At 36.8% G+C, this 19,068-nt stretch overlaps 3 protein-coding genes across 5 annotated transcripts; 2 read left to right on the plus strand and 1 right to left on the minus strand.

Annotated features, from left to right (window-relative positions):
- Nucleotides 1-901: 901 nt before the first annotated feature.
- On the minus strand, nucleotides 902-4,378 carry nek12 (NIMA-related kinase 12). The gene is made up of 3 exons (XM_057350067.1): nucleotides 3,256-4,378; nucleotides 2,268-2,471; nucleotides 902-2,181 (listed from the first exon to the last, which is right to left on the minus strand). The coding sequence occupies exons 1-3, from the start codon at nucleotides 4,376-4,378 to the stop codon at nucleotides 2,024-2,026; spliced, it is 1,485 nt and encodes a 494-aa protein (XP_057206050.1). The 3' UTR covers nucleotides 902-2,023.
- Nucleotides 4,379-5,109: 731 nt separating this feature from the next.
- pin4 (protein (peptidylprolyl cis/trans isomerase) NIMA-interacting, 4 (parvulin)) lies at nucleotides 5,110-6,984 on the plus strand. 2 transcript variants are annotated; one of them, XM_057349776.1, is made up of 4 exons: nucleotides 5,110-5,384; nucleotides 5,799-5,872; nucleotides 6,041-6,160; nucleotides 6,353-6,984. In XM_057349776.1, exons 1-4 carry the CDS (start codon nucleotides 5,348-5,350, stop codon nucleotides 6,509-6,511), a joined length of 390 nt encoding a protein of 129 aa, XP_057205759.1. In that variant the 5' UTR covers nucleotides 5,110-5,347; the 3' UTR covers nucleotides 6,512-6,984. The 2 variants fall into 2 exon arrangements, with proteins under 2 accessions (XP_057205759.1, XP_057205760.1); XM_057349777.1 differs by having other exon boundaries at nucleotides 5,112-5,384; nucleotides 5,802-5,872.
- Nucleotides 6,985-7,145: 161 nt separating this feature from the next.
- Nucleotides 7,146-19,066, plus strand: acsl4a (acyl-CoA synthetase long chain family member 4a). 2 transcript variants are annotated; one of them, XM_057349582.1, is made up of 15 exons: nucleotides 7,146-7,226; nucleotides 10,397-10,821; nucleotides 11,599-11,776; nucleotides 11,979-12,088; nucleotides 12,557-12,695; nucleotides 12,880-13,030; nucleotides 13,343-13,466; nucleotides 13,621-13,692; nucleotides 13,777-13,916; nucleotides 14,010-14,179; nucleotides 15,917-15,991; nucleotides 16,475-16,666; nucleotides 16,756-16,870; nucleotides 16,960-17,117; nucleotides 17,471-19,066. In XM_057349582.1, the coding sequence occupies exons 2-15, from the start codon at nucleotides 10,483-10,485 to the stop codon at nucleotides 17,626-17,628; spliced, it is 2,121 nt and encodes a 706-aa protein (XP_057205565.1). In that variant the 5' UTR covers nucleotides 7,146-7,226; nucleotides 10,397-10,482; the 3' UTR covers nucleotides 17,629-19,066. The 2 variants fall into 2 exon arrangements, with proteins under 2 accessions (XP_057205565.1, XP_057205564.1); XM_057349581.1 differs by having other exon boundaries at nucleotides 7,157-7,226; nucleotides 10,352-10,821.
- Nucleotides 19,067-19,068: the final 2 nt, after the last annotated feature.

Genomic DNA, 19,068 nt, shown 5'->3' on the forward strand with positions numbered 1-19,068 from the left:
CTTAGTAGGAAAATTTACAATGGTAGTCAAAAGTGCCCCAGAACTGTTTGCTTTCCTACATTCTTCAAAAATATCTTCTTTTGTGTTCATCAGAACAAAGAAATTATACAGATTAAATGATGACAGAATTTTCTTTCTTTTTTGGTGAACTGTTCCTTTAAATAAACTTCTATTCACTATAAATATGCCAAATAATGTAAAATAATGACAACATCAGTACTTGTCAGAAATATGTCTTTTTTGTCAACACGACTTTGAGATTGCGATTAAAGCACTGATGAAAAATACAACAAGAAATAAGTAAAAAAAAACATTTGTCACATTTCTTATTTATTTTCTCAGAAGTAAATGCATAAAGGAAACTCATCCTAACATACAGAATCTTTATCGGATTCTAACCTCATTTCAAAATGATTTACAGACAATAAAAGTAACAAGAAAGGCACATACGAGCTGAAGGGTGGTGCACTCATGCACAGATCGATCAATAATGCATCAAACTTCAGCACAAAGCCCCAAACAAGCGACAAGTATTTCCAGTCACTAGCTTTTGTATGGATGAAAGATTGACAGGCTGTAGTGAACACGCTATAGAGGCCTCAGACCTGCCTGTGACTATTCTGATCTCTCATACATTCATCCACATGCAGAGCCAGATAAATAAAGAAACACATGAGACGATCCATCAGGCTTATGGACATTTTTTAAAGCTCTATCCTGAATGATGAATCCTCAGAAAAGGTTTTACTCTCTTCTACCAGAACATTACCTTGATGAAGGGTTTGAGGGATTGAATTTAAATGTATAATGTTTAGTGACAACCTTTTATGTTTTGAGTTCAAGTGAAGTACAGATTTTTAGGTTTGTGGCTTTAGGTATTATACATCTGTTTATTCCACTCCATCTACAGTATAAAAACATCAAATTTTATACCCAAGGCCAGTTGGGTTTCTGGAGTTGGATTTATTTATTTTCCATAATTACACTATAGAAGCTTGATAAAAATGCAAAATGTTGCACATTTAAGACTGACACAATTTTCTGTGAGTCTTTCTTTTCAAGTTTACAGAGATATCCAACAGAACGTGGATACTATAACCAGATTGATCTATAGCCAACTGTTTTCTGTGGAAAGATCTGCCCCGTGAGTCGTGAGAACTATTGTCTGTAATGGGGCAGAGCTGTTGCCACTAGCTACAGTTTCCTTTGTTTCCATTGACAATTTACTGGATAAGTGATGCTTCAGTACAAATGATGCATGATGAATACTAAACACTTTTGTCTGGTGGCAGACTATGAACATTCATAATGGAAATAAAATATAAAATAAGGACCATGTTTGCAGATATGCATGGCGGTTTCTCTATCAAGATGACCAATTTCCTTTTGGAATAATCTGGACAGCGGCAAAACCTGTGGAATAGAACTGCAGCTGTGTCCCATACACTTACGAATTCAGTAAATGTCTTCAGGTTTCTGTTTTACATTTGAATGCAAGACTAACAGCATAGCAGGAAATTCAGCCCGCATGTTCACATTATATTTTCAACTGCTCCCACACTTACAAGCATTGTTAATGGATATGTTGAGAGAATGAATGGAAAATAATGAAACAGACCGGGTTAGTTTCTTTTCAAAGGCAGCTGAATGGGTAGAGTTGATATAATAACTGTATTTAATATTTTGTGATTTTAAGAAGCAGAAGTTCTTACATCAGTCCTCATGATGATGTGGTGCTGATGGAAAACTGGAATAGGGTAATTTTCTGAACAGTCTCATTTTCTGACTGTAGAGTGACACCTACTGGTAATACAAAAAAACATTTCGACAAAGTGCCAAATAAACACCTTACGCATACATTAAAATTCTTACTTTAGTTCTTTTATAGTGATGGGATATATCTATAACAGCAATTTATTGTTTCATAATCCCAGGTATGTTCTGTGTGTTTAAATATATTACTATTTGTAGCTTTTTTTAAATAATCAATACATTACAATTCCAGCATTTTCTGAGATGTGACTCAGCATGTAGTTTCCTGGTCAAGATTGAATATAAGATAGCAGGTCTCTAGATGGTCTGTCCCGATCCTGTGCTGAAACTGTGGCTGTAGATCCTCTGGTGTAAGGCCATTCAGAAAGTGCTCACTCATTTCCTCATAAACTGAGACTCCAACGTCTTCTGTAATTCCAGAAAAGAGAACAGGCTGTTTATATGTATAAAAACAAAAATTACACACATGAAAAAATATATTTCTGCGTGTTTACCCATGTATTTCTCTCTCAACATTTTCATTGTGACTGAGAAGCCATCAGCCTCTTTGAGCTCCGGCAGTTCCACATCAAAACAGTCGTTTTCTGAGACATAATTCATGATTTCAATGGCAGAGCTGACAACTTCAGCCACGTCATCATCCTCAGCTTCTTCAAAGTCATCCGGATAGTCAGAGATGTCCTCATCGTGAGACACAACTATCAAAAGAAGAAAAAAAAATGTACAGAAACATCCAGATGCTCGCATCATTATCAACCTAACAATGTTGCTTTGAAGACATATTCAGAGATGTAAAAAGTAGTACCTAGTTGTACTATATTAAATTCTTAACTACATTTACATTTATGCATTTGACAGACGCTTTTATTCAAAGCGACTTACATTACATTTTACTATACTTTTTTCCCAAGTACTGTATGTGCAATCCCTGGGATGGAACCCATGACCTTTGCGTTGCTAGCACCATGCTCTAACCACTGAGCTACAGAAAAAATAACTAATTATAATAAATAACTAATTATTATATATTATTTATTATATTTATTTGAGCGAAAATATAATGTTAATTGTGCTGAAATGAATCAAATCAATAGTAGAGATTTACACTTATTAACTTCACAGTGTTCCCAATATCCTGATTAGGACTAAAGAACATTATGTTAATATGTTAAAATGTTACGATGTTTAAGATATTGTGCTTTTTGTTGGAATGACTGATTAAAATTTTCTTCACAAGGATGAATGACCAGCTCAATTGTTTAATGTAAAAATGATGTCAAATTTTGTCGTCAATATTTTTTTGAAATATGATTCTTGGTTTGATATACAGCCAGTAACACATAAGTTAAGTATAAACTTCTGAAAATGATATTTAAGTAAAATTTTTCAATTCCTTATAATCACTGAATATAACCCATAAAGCTGTTATTAATATATTTATAAGCTGTTAATATGAATATATTTAACTACATACATGCTTACCACTAGATACCTCAAACGCCTCTTCAACTACATTTGCTAGGTTGGACACACCATCCCTCGAAACACTCTCAGAGGATGAAAAGCTATCATCTTCATCAAAGTCCTCTGAATAATCAGACTCTGTTTCTTCATGGACCACTTCCTCGTCAGCACTGTGTGATGCTTTATCTTCTGTCTCTGTTCCCTGTGTAATGTCAGAGACAGCAAAGAAACCGTCTGTTCCGCTTTCCATGGATGACATTTCATTGTTACAGCCTTCTTTTGTTTGATGTCTGGATTCAGCATTAACCTTTGTCAGTTCCTTCTGATGCGCGATGAAGTTTCCCAGATGTTCTTGCACATAAGCCAGGCTAAGAGTGCTGCTTGCACTTGGTCTGTTCTCTGGAACCAAGGACAGCATTTTTTCAATTAACGCATGCATGTCATCTGAATACCTCTCTGGGACCTTGGTGTACTCCCCTTTTATGATCCTGTAAAACAGACTGAGGAGATTTTTAGCTTCAAATGCGGGTTTGAGGGCGCAGAGTTCATACAGCAGACAGCCAAGCGCCCATATGTCAGATTTGATGCTGTATGGAACATCTTGACAGAGTTCAGGACTCAGATAAGTGGGGGTTCCCACACAGGTAGAGGCCATGTCAAGCGTGTGGTTCATAATCTTTGATATTCCAAAATCTCCGAGTTTAATCACACCTCTCTTGGTCAACAGCACATTGGATGGCTTGAGATCTCTGTGAAGGATTTTTGCATTGTGCATGTAACTAACAGCCATGACGACTTGCACAAACCAGCGCATGATCTTGCATTCTGCAAAGTATCCCCCATTCTTTTGCTCTTTGATGTGGTCATCAAGTGTTCCTCCATCACAGTAATCCATGACAATGTAAATATGGTCATTTGTTGAGTCAAAGAAAGTGTCAATCCATGATATAATATGAGGGTGCTTCAAGCTCCTCAGAATTTCCGCCTCCTGCAGCACGACATCTTTGCTCTTTGTTTTTCGAGAGCTATCCACGTGTATTCTCTTGACAGCATATAATTTATTTGTATCCACATGTTTCATCAACAACACAACACCTGCTCCTCCTCTGCCAAGAATGAGCACTTTGTCGTAATTCTCCATGTTTTAAACTTACAGACCTTCTTTATTATTCCATTGTTGCCACTTTATGATCATGGCCACCTGTCTGCTAGATAAGGAGACACCTGAAACACCAGAAAATGAAACACTAGACATTGCACTAAATGAGCCGCCTAAAAACAGACATAAGCATGTTTTCGAAAACAAACGTCTTTCATATATATATCTTTTTTTTTTTACCTGTTGAGTCATGAAGCGTTATTAAAACACGCCACATATCTGTCAAGTCAGTAACAGACAACAGAAAGCAGCTGTGTTGTCGTGTTGCCATGGCAACGGCTTCATCGACAGACGGGAATCCCGTTCGTTTTGATTTAGCTGCCTCAAATCAAATCACTTTTCAGATAAAATAATGTATATTAATGTTAAATCTAAAATAGACAAATAATGTTTCAGTGGTTTTATACTATATTTAAAAAGACAGGTCAGACGGAGGGTCTGCGGCACTACGCTGTTCACGAACATCCTCATTGCCCGTAATTACGCAGAAATGCCTTAACTGACAATCTTCCTGTATAATTGCTTAACACGCATGCACGCACAAACAGTGGGAAATTGAGTTTTAATTAAACATCATGATATTTTCTGTTCATCATCATGAATTTAAACCGATAAGCGCTGAAGCGAAAACCATTGTAAAAACCCAAAACAATTCATGTCTCTTTAATGCATTCAAGTGCATCCTTTCGAGTCATATCTGCGCAGAGCTAAAATTTTACACCAATCATTTAATTTTTAGTGGATTAAGGACCACACACACGCTTTCGTTTTTAGTACATAGCAGAAACTAATAACATTTGTATTAAAAAAAACTGTAGACAGATAAACAGTTTCAGTTTAATAATCAGGGTAACCGCGTGGGAATCTGAGTGAGTTAACGTTACTACTGTAGCTCTTGTGTGCTATGTTAGCTAAAAGTCCTGTGGAAACATCAACGCGAGGAGATTGAAAATGCCACCAAAAGGAAAGGGTGGCAAAGGTGCTAAAGGTAAACCACAAGTGGATAATAATAAATAAATATTGCGTCTAATTTGGGCGTCTAACGCCGTATGCAACTTCACAGCGTGAAGTTAGATTTTGTCAATGCTTGCATAAATGTTAGCATGTTAGCATGTACCATTGTAAACATGTTACTCTGCTTTTTTTAGCTGTTTAGTTTTGTTTAATATACTTAAGGTTTAATATACTTAAGTCTAAATAAATGGTCGTTTTGGTTAATTTTAAGTCAAGTCATTGTGTTTTTTTCTAAATGAGTTTAAGTGTAAAATGTGTAAATAATGTGTGTGCGATTCGCCCAATTTAATATGGTTATTTTAAATTTATAATTTAGATTTTAAATCTAAGTTTTTAACTGTTTAGTCGCAGTAACGTACGTTTAGAAGCTAAACTATGTACATTTAAGCAGGGGCTGCTGCGTCAGGCAGTGGGGACAGTGACAAAAAAGAAAAGGCTCAGAAGGGAGGAACAGCAGTAAAGGTAACATTACTGTATACTTTTAAGTGTCTATCCTAAAACAATTTTCTTAAGAAATGTAAAGTGACATACAAATGAAAATGTTTCTGCATTATCATTTGACACTGTAATATCATCTTATTAATATTGTCTCATGTCATTACATTTTGGGGTCTTTGAATCCCATGTCAGGTGCGGCACATTCTCTGTGAAAAGCATGGCAAGTGTATGGAAGCAATGGAAAAGATAAAGTCTGGCATGCGTTTCAGTGAGGTGGCAGCACAATACAGCGAGGACAAAGCCAGACAAGGAGTAAGACATTGTTTTATTTTAATGATAAATGTCTCTTTTTTTTTTCAACAGGGACTTGTTTTGCAACACTACCACTATGATTATACTTTGTACACTTTGTACCTTTTCTGTGTATCAATGACATTAAATGCTTCAATTTATTAAAAAGTGTGTAGGCCTGTAAAGCTTAAAGTTTGGCTTTGCTTATGACAGGGTGACCTTGGTTGGATGACAAGAGGATCAATGGTAGGACCATTTCAGGATGCAGCGTTCGCACTACCTGTCAGCACTATGGATAAACCTGTATACACAGATCCTCCAGTGAAAACAAAGTTTGGCTACCATATCATCATGGTTGAAGGCAAAAAATGAGCCATTATAAATGGACTGAACAGCTTGATAGTTGTGCAATGATGCCATTTAATTAGCCTCCAACACACCACACGTACACAGTCAAATGCATTCCCAATGCCTCATGATGACATTGAAGATCTCAAAACCATTTTTATCACCATGTAAATAGCAGCCAATTAAAATCGATCTTATTAAGCCAACTGCATTCATTACATTTTTTTCTGTGGTGGTGTTGTTCTTTCATAACTTTTGCGTTGTATAATTGTATTTGTAAAACACTGACTCTTTCCACAAGGAAAAGCTAAAGTATGATAGTATTTTTTAAATGAAGTGTATGTTAACAGTACTACCTGGGTAACATTAGTTTAATGAACCATGTGACTTTCATGCTGTTCTAATGTCGCTTTAAATAATAATAATATTTGGAATTTCGTAACAGCGCACTTTCTTTTGAGAAAAGAAAACAAATAAACTAAGGGTAAATAAACCAAATAAAGTGTTTATTTCGATAACTACATGGCAAGATATTGTTATTATTATTTCAAACGCATCTGCGGTGTCCTCAGCAACACCAACTGCAGGAAGTTAGTGATGCGCTTCTCTTTGTCTGAACGGCTATTGGCTAAAAAACATGGAGTCAGATGACGCAATATTTCCGGGTGTAACACGCGCGGTGGAGGTAACTGTCGGTCATTTCAGTTTGACGGAGGGGAGTCGTGAACTCGAACCTGAGGTAAGAGACTAAACGAACATCATATTAAACCATCTACTGTTTCTTTAATATAATCTTAGTGCCTTTCTGATGTTTAATCTGGGTGTTGTTTTGTACATTTGATAGATAGCTCAATGAGGGAGGGCTAACTGGCATTCGTTTGGCTCTTTTGTAACGTCACGTTATATCAGTTCAGAACACGAGACAATTATTCGCTTTGATTACATTTTAGTGGATTATTTAGGGTCAGTTAAGAGAATGAATTGATTTGAGGATTTAGGGATGGGAGCAGCATGTCGTGTCTCCCTCTCATGATGATGACGATGATGCTTCCGTCTGACGTTCGCATCATCCGACATAGAACGTTACCAACATCATTTTCCACAACTGCTTTGAAATGATCGGACTATTAAAAATGTAAAACTTGTTACATTCATTCAACGTGTTTGATTAATGAAACCTCATTTTGGTCATTCATACGCATGTACGCACCTAATAAAAACCATCCCCCCAAAATGCGGGGTTTTGTGTTTTATTGGTTTCAGGATCTCACTAAAAATACCCCGTTTAGATCTTTTAGAACAGTTTGTGATGTAAACTCACCAACGTGTTTTCTTAAAGTAACGTTAGTTTACATAACATACTGATTGATGTTTTATGCAAATATTTGTAAAGTCATTACAATGCAATCATAGCCACACATCAGCAGGTGGGTCTACTGTTATTGATTGGAAAAACAGAAAACGTTTGAAGTACTGTTTGACATTAATGTTAGGTCAGCTTGTCAACAGAGGTCAAAGTGCCCTATAAAATACAGACAAATAAAAACGTAACAACAAATGCTATGCATATAATGGTATCGGTTTCACGATCCGATCAATCATAGTCCGCAATGTGGTCACCTGTTGAAGATGTGGTCAGTGAGTGGGGTGAGCTGGAAGGTTTGTTCTTATTGGCTGTCTCTGCTCACTGACCACTCTGAGTGAGATTTAAGGGTTCAGGCTGACCATTACCTTTGTACAGGATTCATCAGGGCACAAGACAGTTGCACAAGTCAGCATCAACCTTTGTCTCTATATTTGATCATTTGTTGAAATGTAATGTTATTAACTGTGGACGAACAAGATACAGTTTTGAGTTATCTGAGGCTTGTTGTTCCACTCATGAAGGTATGTGGATGCTTGTTTTAATATTGTGCTGATACTAAAGACATTATATTATACGGCATCGGTCGATAACTTGAGAAAAAGCACTTTAAATCAAAATCGTTTATGTTGCAATATACATAGAATATAATTGTGGCAAATGTGATGTGCACAGATGATGTACATTTATTTGAAGTCTAATTTGATATATATTGTGTATATATGAAGAGTTCCAAAATGAACGAACGCCGTTTTAAACATTTTTCATTTTTCTTTCAGTTAGTTAGCTGTATTTTTTTTGTTATTATGGCATAAATCAAAACAAACCAACTGCAGTTTGATTGATATTAATTAGAATGCACAATAAAAAACATGATTTTTGAAAAATGTATCTCATTTTGGAGCCAAACTCTTCATATATATATATTATATATATATAGTATATTATATACTATATATATATATATATATATCTCAGTATATACAGTGCTTAACAAATTTATTATACCACTTGTGATAACAAAGAAATATAACATAAAGACAAATATTTTTTCACTAAACATTGTTAATTTATTAAAATAATTTACTTAAACTTTATTGAAGTTTATTAATAACTTTTTTTATTTCAGAAATTCATTGGTAACAATAATAATGGTATTTTAGCCTTTGAAAAACTTCTTTGACTAAAGAACTTACACATACTTGTGAATTAATCATTAACAAAACATAAAAATCATTTTGATAATCACCAATACTTTTTAGGGCAGCTTTACATTTTTTGACCACTGTGTGTATATATGTATTATTGCAACTTGAATAAATTGTGCGTAAATTACGGGATGCTAAATGTTGATTTGAAGTATTTTATTAGCTCAAGACGAACACAGTTTGTAATATATTCTCATATATTAACACACACATACCATCTGTATTATAGCCTACTGACCCCGACATTCATCTTTGGAAACGCAGAAAAGTGCTCTGCTGAATAGTAAACAAATGGGTTGTGTCAACATCACATGCCGTTTCACCAGTATTGACTTCACTACTTGACTAACATCAAAATGTTGTCATCCTACACAATCAGAGAGAGATACTGCGAGCTAACTGCCGTAGATAGAGGCGTTTTCTTATCTGCTGTTGTTGAGTCAGCGACTGTCTGAGCCACGGCACTGTGTCCTGCTTTAACCTTTAGCCATGAGCTGTTTGCTCTTTAGATCTGCTTTTGCATCAGGCGCTGCAGTTGCTCATTCTTGTCCTCACTGTCAGTAAGGGCTTGTGCTTCAGGAATGCTGATGTAAAGCTGATTTAAACACGGTCACAGACCGTAAGATGCAAAACTATGTAAATTATGACGGTCATGGTTTAAGCCACAGTCTTGAAGCTGAGTAGCATTGTGTTGTGTGCCGTTTATTTTTACTTCCTCTATTTTATGTGATTCAGGAAGATTAAAAGTACACCCACATACTTAATGACAGCAAAAATACAAAATAATTAAGTTCATTTTTGGTTTCTTTAGCTCAGTAGGTAGAGCAATATGTTAGCAATACAAATGTCATGGGTTGAACCCTAGGGAACACGCAAATGCGTAAATGTAAATAGTTTTTATATAAGGACTTTTTCATTTTTATAAACCTAATCTCTGATAGCTAGGCGTGCGATAATCTTAGTTTTATTACGTTGTTCGTTTAGGCTTATCAGTCCGCCCTGTCCTGAGGCTATAGGGCAGTCCTGTAGGATGTTTGCCACTTCATTGTGCTAATAAATGAGATCCAGAGAGAGACATTCATTGGAATGTAGCTCGTGACAGCCCACTAATTGTCTCATATATGCATCTAAATGATTACAAACTCTTCAAAAATGGAGAAATTCACATATAGCCCTGCATCAGCTTTTTCATATCTTGTCATTTATGTCATTTATCTAGGATACCGCACTTTGCAATTCTCTGTGTTGTACTTTAATAAAGGAATTCCCTATTTGTGTTTTTCCCCCATCAAGATTGTGATTTTGGAGTAAGACAATCTTTTTAAACTTTGGCCCCAGGATCTTCATCTGTACAAACATCAACTGGGGCTTGGCCTGGTCACTTCATTTTCCAGTCCCCCTTCTCAACAGACTTGATTCTGAACATGGACCTGAGCACCGTTCTACTGTTTCCGGTACATGCGCTAGTGTGGCTGTACTCCTTTATAAGTTTTCTGCCATGGCATTTTCTAACGGGGGCACGGGAAAAGAAAGCCCAGGCAAAGAGGCTCAAATCCAAGTCTACCACAGGCAAGGAGGATGGGCCTTATCGTTCTGTGGATCGCTTCGATTCTCTGGTAACGGTGGATTTTCCAGGAAAAGATACGCTGGATAAGCTGTTCGACCATGCGGTGCAGCGTTTCGGTAAAGCAGACTGCTTGGGAACCAGAGAGGTTCTGAGTGAAGAAAATGAGACCCAACCAAGTGGAAAAGTCTTTAAAAAGGTACACGCTCTAGTATTTATAAATGAACGTGTTATCTCAAAGCCTGTGTACACACTGTAGGACAAAGTGCTTCTTTCATACTTTTTATGCTTGGATATAATTTGTTTAGTGAGGTTGTTCATGTGATCTTTTAAATATGGCCCATATGGAATATGAGCCATTGGTGCAAATCAGACAACAGTCATATGAACTCCCACCTGACTGTTCACACTGTAGTCACATTGCAAAACATCTTATTCACCCGAATTAGTTCCACTTCAAATTGAAAATGTCAGATTTAGCTAGTGGTGTGGACGTAGCAAAAATGCTCATGTTATAGGCTATTGTTACAAGAAAATGCTAGCTTAAAGGAACAGTTCACCCAAAAATGAAAATTCTGTCATCATTTACTCACCCTCGAGTTGTTCCAAATCTGTATAAATGCATGCTTGTAACAGTTCTTGGTCACCACTGACTACCATAGTAGGAAAGATTACTGTATACATTTCTTTGAACACAAAAGAAGATATTCTGGAGAATGTATGAAAGTTCTGGGGCGCTTTTAACTTTGTAATTTTCTACTATGGTAGTCAATGGTGGTCAAGAACTGTTTGGTTACAAGCATTCTTCCAAATATCTTTCTCTGTGTTCATCAGAACAAAGACATTTATACAGATTTGGAACAACTCGAGGGCGAGTAAATGATGACAGAATTTTTGAGGGAACTGTTCATTTAACGTAGAAGAAATTTTTATTAACACAGTTCAACAATTAGATGGAAATGTTTTGTGTTGGCAGTTAATTCTTGGTGAATATAAGTGGTTGTCGTATGATGAGCTGGATGTTGAGATCAGTAGTTTCGGGAGCGGACTGGCAGCACTCGGCCAGCAGCCCAAAAGCACCATCGCCCTTTTCTGTGAGACCCGAGCGGAGTGGATGATCACGGCTCAGGCCTGCTTCAGACGCAATTTCCCATGTAAGGACACATTCTTTTTACTCCCCCTTACCACACTTTCTTTTTTGGTCCTCAATGAAATTATGCGAGTCATATTTTCAGGCTTTAAGCATTTCAGCTATTGTCGTGTCGTGTGATGACTCATAAGTGTTTTGTGATTTTCCAAATGAATGAGTGTTTTGTTTCTTTTGTTAATCTGTGTCTGATGTGTTTTTTTTTAAAGTGGTCACCTTTTATGCTACTCTTGGAGAAGAGGCTGTGGTTTACGGATTGAATGAATGTGGAGTTACACACCTGGTTACCAGTTCAGACCTGCTAGAAACCAAACTGAAGGTGAGCGCTGACTGATGCAGTGTTGTGTATGGACAGTAGTTGCAAGGATTAATATGGGTAGTACTAAATTCAAAATGAATCATTTTATGTCTGTCGGCTTTGAGGTCCTTTATAATCATCTTTTAGCAGATGTGCGCTTAAAATGCGCTTAATACGCTTAAAATGTGGTGTTTTTCTTCTAGTAAAATTGACGGTCTTTTGACCGAGGATATCCCTCCTGCTGATACCACCTGTTACCCACTAGCAAAAGATAGCATACCATGGTTCACAGCTGTGATGTAAAATAAAGCTGTTGCCTGCTTAAAAAAGGACTAGTCGCACCCCCAACTTCCTGTTTTAAAGGGAAATGTTAACACAGACAGGGAAACTGCACGTCATGCCCGTTCATGGAGTTTTTTAAGAGGCCAGCAGAATTATACTTCTATTACATACCAGAATAATATTAACTTTAAACATGTTTTTGCGCAGAGTGTTCTTCCTCAAATCCCCAAACTGAGGCACATCATCTATGTGGACAGGAAGACTATCAGCACCGCTGGATATCCACAGAACATGCAGATCCACAGCATGCACTCTGTGCAGCAGCTGGGAGCTAAGCCAGAAAACCGTAAGCACACTTTTGTTTTCATTTTTGCGTTTTATAATGAGCATCAGCTTAATGGTTGACATTTTATTCATATACTACTTAACCTTTCCTGTTATTTCCTGTAGTATGCCGGCAGTTCACCCACACACTATTGATCTACACATGTATGCTCGGAGAATAAAATACTTTGTTTTTTGCCTTCCAGTGAGAAGCGAAATAGTGAAGCCCATTCCGTCAGACCTCGCCGTTATTATGTACACCAGCGGCTCCACTGGCAGACCCAAAGGGGTGATGATCATTCACAGTAACCTCATCGGAGGCATGGCGGGCCAGTGTGAAAGGATACCTGGCTTGGGGTGTGTATTGTGCCTAATGATATTTAAATATTAAATACAGTATGCAAACAGTTCCTTCGAACTGTTAATGGGGAATGAATACGTCAGCAGTCTCAATAACAGCCCTAGGCGCTGTAAACAAAAAACTAGTTTGCAAATCATTGCTAACGTTGCCTTGGCTGACATGTCTCGGTAGGGTGGGGTGTTAAAGGAAAAGGGCTGAAACACCAACAGCACCTTTAATGGATTAGACAAAATAAATGGAGATATTATTCCCTAAAATTTTCGTGATATGCATTAGGTATTTTTTTATGTGCCTGTGTATTTCTACAGCCCGAAGGATACATATATTGCTTATCTTCCTCTGGCTCACGTGTTGGAGATGACGGCTGAGATCTCATGTGTGACCTATGGCTGCAGGATCGGCTATTCTTCGCCACAGACACTGTCTGATCAGGTAATACACTTGCTCCTTATCAGGATATCATTCCTTATCAGACAAATGAACCCTAAAATACCCAAGTTACACCCATACCCACATTTTGTTATATATAATAAAATGATAGTTAATTTTCAATCACTTTATAGATTTTCTGGTTTTTGCTTTGTAGTCAACCAAGATTAAGAAGGGAAGTAAAGGTGACTGCACTATGCTGAGACCTACCTTAATGGCTGCCGTCCCTGTAAGTTTGACTCCAGAATCATCTCATCCTTGAGTTTTCATTTTCTGTCATCCAGAAATCTCATTTTTTTCTCTCTTTCATCAGGAAATAATGGACCGAATCAATAAGAATGTCATGAGTAAAGTGCAGGAGATGAACTGCGTGCAGAGAACCCTGTTTAAACTGGCCTACGACTACAAACTCGAACAAATCAAGAAGGGTTATGATGCACCCCTTTGCAATTTGTAAGAGAAGCTTAAAATGGGACTTTATGTCATCACGTGTGCCCTTAAATGTGAACCGAGGTATTGATTGACTGTGTTCTCTGACATGTTTAGGGTATTTAAGAAAGTGAGGGCTCTGTTGGGTGGAAATGTGCGGATGATGTTGTCTGGAGGAGCTCCTCTGTCTTCCGCCACCCAGCGCTTTATGAACATCTGTTTCTGCTGTCCTGTTGGTCAGGGATATGGTCTTACTGAGACCTGCGGTGCAGGAACTATTACTGAAGGTGAGGAATCCTGGCACATGTCAAGAAGATTTGTACAGTTGAATGTTTTGTTCTTTTTCAAATTATATAGAGTGACAAAATCTTAGTACCAGCAGGGACAAAGGAATTGATACAACTGATGTCAAAGTTCTGGTTTGTTTTATCTTAGAGGGATACTTCACCCAAAAAGGAAAATTCTGTCATCATTTACTCACCTCGTCTTGTCATTTCAAACCTGTATGGCTTTCTTTCTTCTTCAGAACACAAAAGAAGATATTTTAAAGAATGTTGTTAACCGAACACTGGCAGCACGCATTGGCTTCCATTGTATGGACACAAAACCACTGAGACATTTCTCAAAATATCTTTTTTTGTGCTGCTCAGAAGAATCATATGCAGGTTTTGAATGACATGAGGGTGAAGAAATAAAGACAAAATGTTACTTTTGCATGAACTGTCTCTTTAATTTTTTTGAGGAAAACTATCTGTAATCGTTAGGGGTGTAACGTATTACGATATTTCGCGATGCAAAAATGTTACGATGCGCACTGTAGAGAGATGGGGATATTTTACAATATGTTTAATTCTATTCGTTCAGCGGTCAAGACGCTACCTACTCTGCGCCAGCGCGTCACGTGTGCTTATCTCACATATGCGGTAGAGAGAGAAGCACAAGACACAATCTGTGTCTCCAAGTGGTTTATAAAGCGTCATATTTTCCTTCACAATCGCCGTTAAAACACAGCAAACTTGAAGCGTAACTGCTGGCGAGTCACCCCGAAACTCATTACAAAGGCAGCACAAACGTTTTTAAATGCAAATGTTCATTTATCTGCTAACATAACGTGATATGCAACAAAGTAAGCCAAAAGAAACCAGCGCTGTTCCGATCAGAGAAGTGATGAAGTGAGCCGTACTGTATATTAAAAGATCGAATGACATGCTAAAAAACAAGTATGTGATCTGCATGATTGAAGAAATGTAATACAGTTTATGTAATATGTCTTTTTGAAAGATTTTTCTCATTCATTACTGTCTCAAGCAAAGACAGCGCAGCTTCAAAGAGACACAATCCAATAGCGCTTGAGCTTGAGCTCTGTCAGAGCATTTCATTGGTTGAATGTACTGAATGAACACGCCCTTCACTGAACGAACGAGTCAATCGAGTCAAAATGAGACTGAATGAACTGCTACATGTCGTTCATGGTCTAATATTCTGTTACAACAATGCTTATCCAGTAGTTACTCAACTTTTCTGAAAAGTAAAGGTAATGACCTGGTTTCATTTAATTCCAAGGTAAAGAAAATTGTCAAAACAGTTCAATCTCTGTATGGAACATTTAATTACACCAAGTAAATGAGTTCATCCAGATAGATTTTAGTAGACTAATATAATGTAGATTTCGTTGACTAAAAATAGACTAAAACTATGATAAATTGGGATGATTAAAACTAAATTGCATTTAAAACTAAATCAAAATTTGCTGTCAAAATTGACACTGATCTTAATTCTAATTTCAGTTAAGCCTTAAAATGTTAAAATTCTTTATTAAATTGTATGTGCAACAAAATAAGTTCCTGAAATTGTTAATATTTTGAAAATAAATGTTATTTGAATTTTCAAGTTTTTTCAAAATATCGAGATGTGTATCGTATCGTGAAACCAGCATCGAGATATGTACCGAATCGTGAGCTGAGTGTATCGTTACACCCCTAGTAATTGTGGTAGTAAATAAGAGCTTTTGCTTTGTTGTGCAGTTGCAGATTATAGCACTGGACGAGTTGGAGCTCCTCTGATCTGCTGTGAGATCAAACTTAAAGACTGGGTAGAAGGTTGGTGAAAATGATTATTTACTGCTCATTTATATGACTACTGGTGCATTTTAAACCACACAACATCCCTGAAATCCTCACTCACATTGCTAAAGCAGTTCTAATATTCTTAAGAAACAAATCATGCCTGTTAGATTGTGACGTTTACTAGTCAACAATAAGCAAGAACAGTATCTTCAACATAGATTATTAAAAAAAAAACATAAACATGTAACTGACAGCATTATAAAGCAGAAGTAGAAAAGCAACAACAAATGAGAACATACTCAAGATAAAACTTATCACAGCATGTCCCCGTCTCAAGGACTTCATACAGACGTGGCAGTGCAGCGTATCTAACAGCAGCCCCAATGATGTTGTTTCTCTGATTAATATCATCTTAACAAATAAAGGTTCTTTAAATAAGAAGGAAACTTAATGCATCATAATATGATTATTATAGTCCGGTGCTGAGAATGTCTATACTACACGGCTTTCCATCAGGTGGCTACAAGAAGTATGACAAGCCTCATCCCCGTGGTGAGATCCTCATCGGTGGTCCTAATGTGACCATGGGCTACTACAGGAATGATTGCTCCAACAATGAGGACTTTTACATAGATCAGAACAGGCAGCGATGGTTCTGCACTGGTGACATTGGAGAGATGCATCCTGACGGATGTCTTCAGATTGTTGGTATGCTTAGATTCAACATCACTTTTTTTATTGTTATGTACAATATCTGTTGGTACTGGTGTTTATTTATGTGTTTTTGAAATGCCTAGATCGCAAGAAAGACCTCGTGAAACTTCAGGCTGGAGATTATGTCTCCTTAGGCAAAGTCGAGTCAGCATTGAAGAACTGCCCTCTCATTGACAACATCTGTGCGTATGCAAACAGGTTCGTACGCTTGGCCTAACTAAAATTGGTGTTCTTGAAATGGCAGATGTACTGTATTTTGACCTGTCGTTTATCTCTCTGCCCACCAGTGACCAGAACTACGTTATCAGCTTTGTTGTTCCAAATCAGAAGCAGCTCACAGCTCTTGCCCATCAGAAGGGTATCGAGGGCACATGGGAACAGATCTGCAACCATCCAGTTATGGAGAGAGAGGTTCTGAAGGCAATTAAAGAAAATGCAACTTCAAGTAAGTTAAACTCTATATTAACAGTAGCAAATTAGCAATGGTGTGAAAGTTAAAAATATGGAAATTGTGTAAAAAAAATGACCGAAGGCCTGCTTATAGCAAGTACGAGGCAGGCAAAAATTAAGATGAAGTTTTTAAAAATCCCCAAAATAATCTTAATTCAATATTGTTCATTTCAATTATGTTAATTCCAGTATATTATTTTCATTGGATTTAGTTTGGCGCAGAAATTTTATGCTCTTATATTGTTTCTTCTATCAGATTTGGTGGAAACAGGCCAGAATTTAATATGAAATGGAATAGCAAGACATTTTATGCTCAGAATATGTTTTGATATTTTTTTATAATTCCAGCTAAACTGCAGCGTTTTGAGATACCAGTCATGGTCCATTTGAGTCCGGACCCGTGGACCCCTGAAACAGGTCTGGTGACCGATGCGTTCAAACTGAAGAGGAAGGAGCTGAAGAACCACTATCTCAACGACATTGAAAGAATGTATGGCCACAAGTAGGATCTCTAACAGCCAAGCCAAAGACATCTTTATCAAACCCTCGGCGTGCAAAAGTGCTGTAGATCAATAAATGTTTAAAAAACATTTTGCCACAACTTCACCACTGCCCATAGCTTAGTGATGTGCACAAAATTTCGAAGAGAAACTGTCTGTGTTTTTTATTCTTGATAACAAGTCGAGCTGTGTGGTCTCTTTGCTGTGAAATAATTTACAATAGAGCTGTAGCGGAGTAGCTTGAGACTTTTTGGGTAAGTGACAATATTCAGCTTATCCAGCTTAACACATTCACTAATTTTCCTTTTTTTTGTATACTAAAAGAATGGTTTGTAAAAAGGATTTCAACCATACAACAGCGATATACTGCCTTCACCTTGAGCTTTTGTTTTGCTTTAGACATTTGTTTACTTAGTTTGATGTAATTTAAAACAAATTGCTAACTGAGGTTAAGTCATCACACTGCAGAATTTTGCCTCCTGTGAGAGGCAAATAATTTATATATATATATAGTCATGTTTCTGTGCCTTCTGATGTTGATTAGTCATGAAAATATGTGCTCTTCATCCACATAATATGCCAGTGCTAGTGGTTTCATAATGGTTACAATATTTTTGTCTGAAAATGTATAGATCTGTATAAAGTTCAGCAGTAATACTAACTACACCTTTTCTTAGTAAATGTGTTCATGGAATGACTCAGGACAACGTGGTTTGTTGTTAGAAGTTAGACTGACATCTTAAATGAAGGGAACCTTTTTATGAATATTTTCTGTTAATCCAGAGGTAAAGGTTGTTATATCCTAGCTATATCATCTTGTATTGGTTTTTTTTTCATTCTAGTTTTGGCCACATCTAGAAAAAAATCTTTGTTTGTTACGAATTGGCTTTTGAAACATTTAATCTCCTCAATTCTATATACTTCATGAGGAAGCAACAAATGAAAAGTTTAAAATCTGTAATCAAGTTTATGAATTTGTCCTCCAGTCCTGAAAAATAACATTGCACTCAGTATTGTCATTTATTTGGTTAAAATACATTAATTTAAACCCATGTTTAATTTATTTTGAACAGTTGTGATTGTGTAGACACTGTAATCCGCTTTATTTTGGTTTACCAATGTTTCATTTCCAGCTATTTGTAGTGTAAAATTTATTTATTAGTATTTTGTCATTTGCACTATTTTTTGTTCAGGGATTTAGCCATTGTTTATTTATTATCCATTAAGCCAACAAATTCAGCCGTCGCTTCATCCCCTTTGGAATGTTTTTTTTTTGTTCATTCTTCAGGGTTCCATCTCCATAAGCAAGATTATACAGTGGACAAATGTTTGGATTTGAGAAATTGTGAATTTGCCTGTAGTGTGTTCTGATGCATATTTATTTGAATTGCATTTCATTGTAGGTCACCATATGTAATGCTGCAAAATAAAGATGTTTTCTACTCA

Source organism: Triplophysa rosa, linkage group LG13 (assembly GCF_024868665.1).
Source record: "Triplophysa rosa linkage group LG13, Trosa_1v2, whole genome shotgun sequence".
In the NCBI taxonomy this organism is placed as follows: Eukaryota; Metazoa; Chordata; class Actinopteri; order Cypriniformes; family Nemacheilidae; genus Triplophysa; species Triplophysa rosa.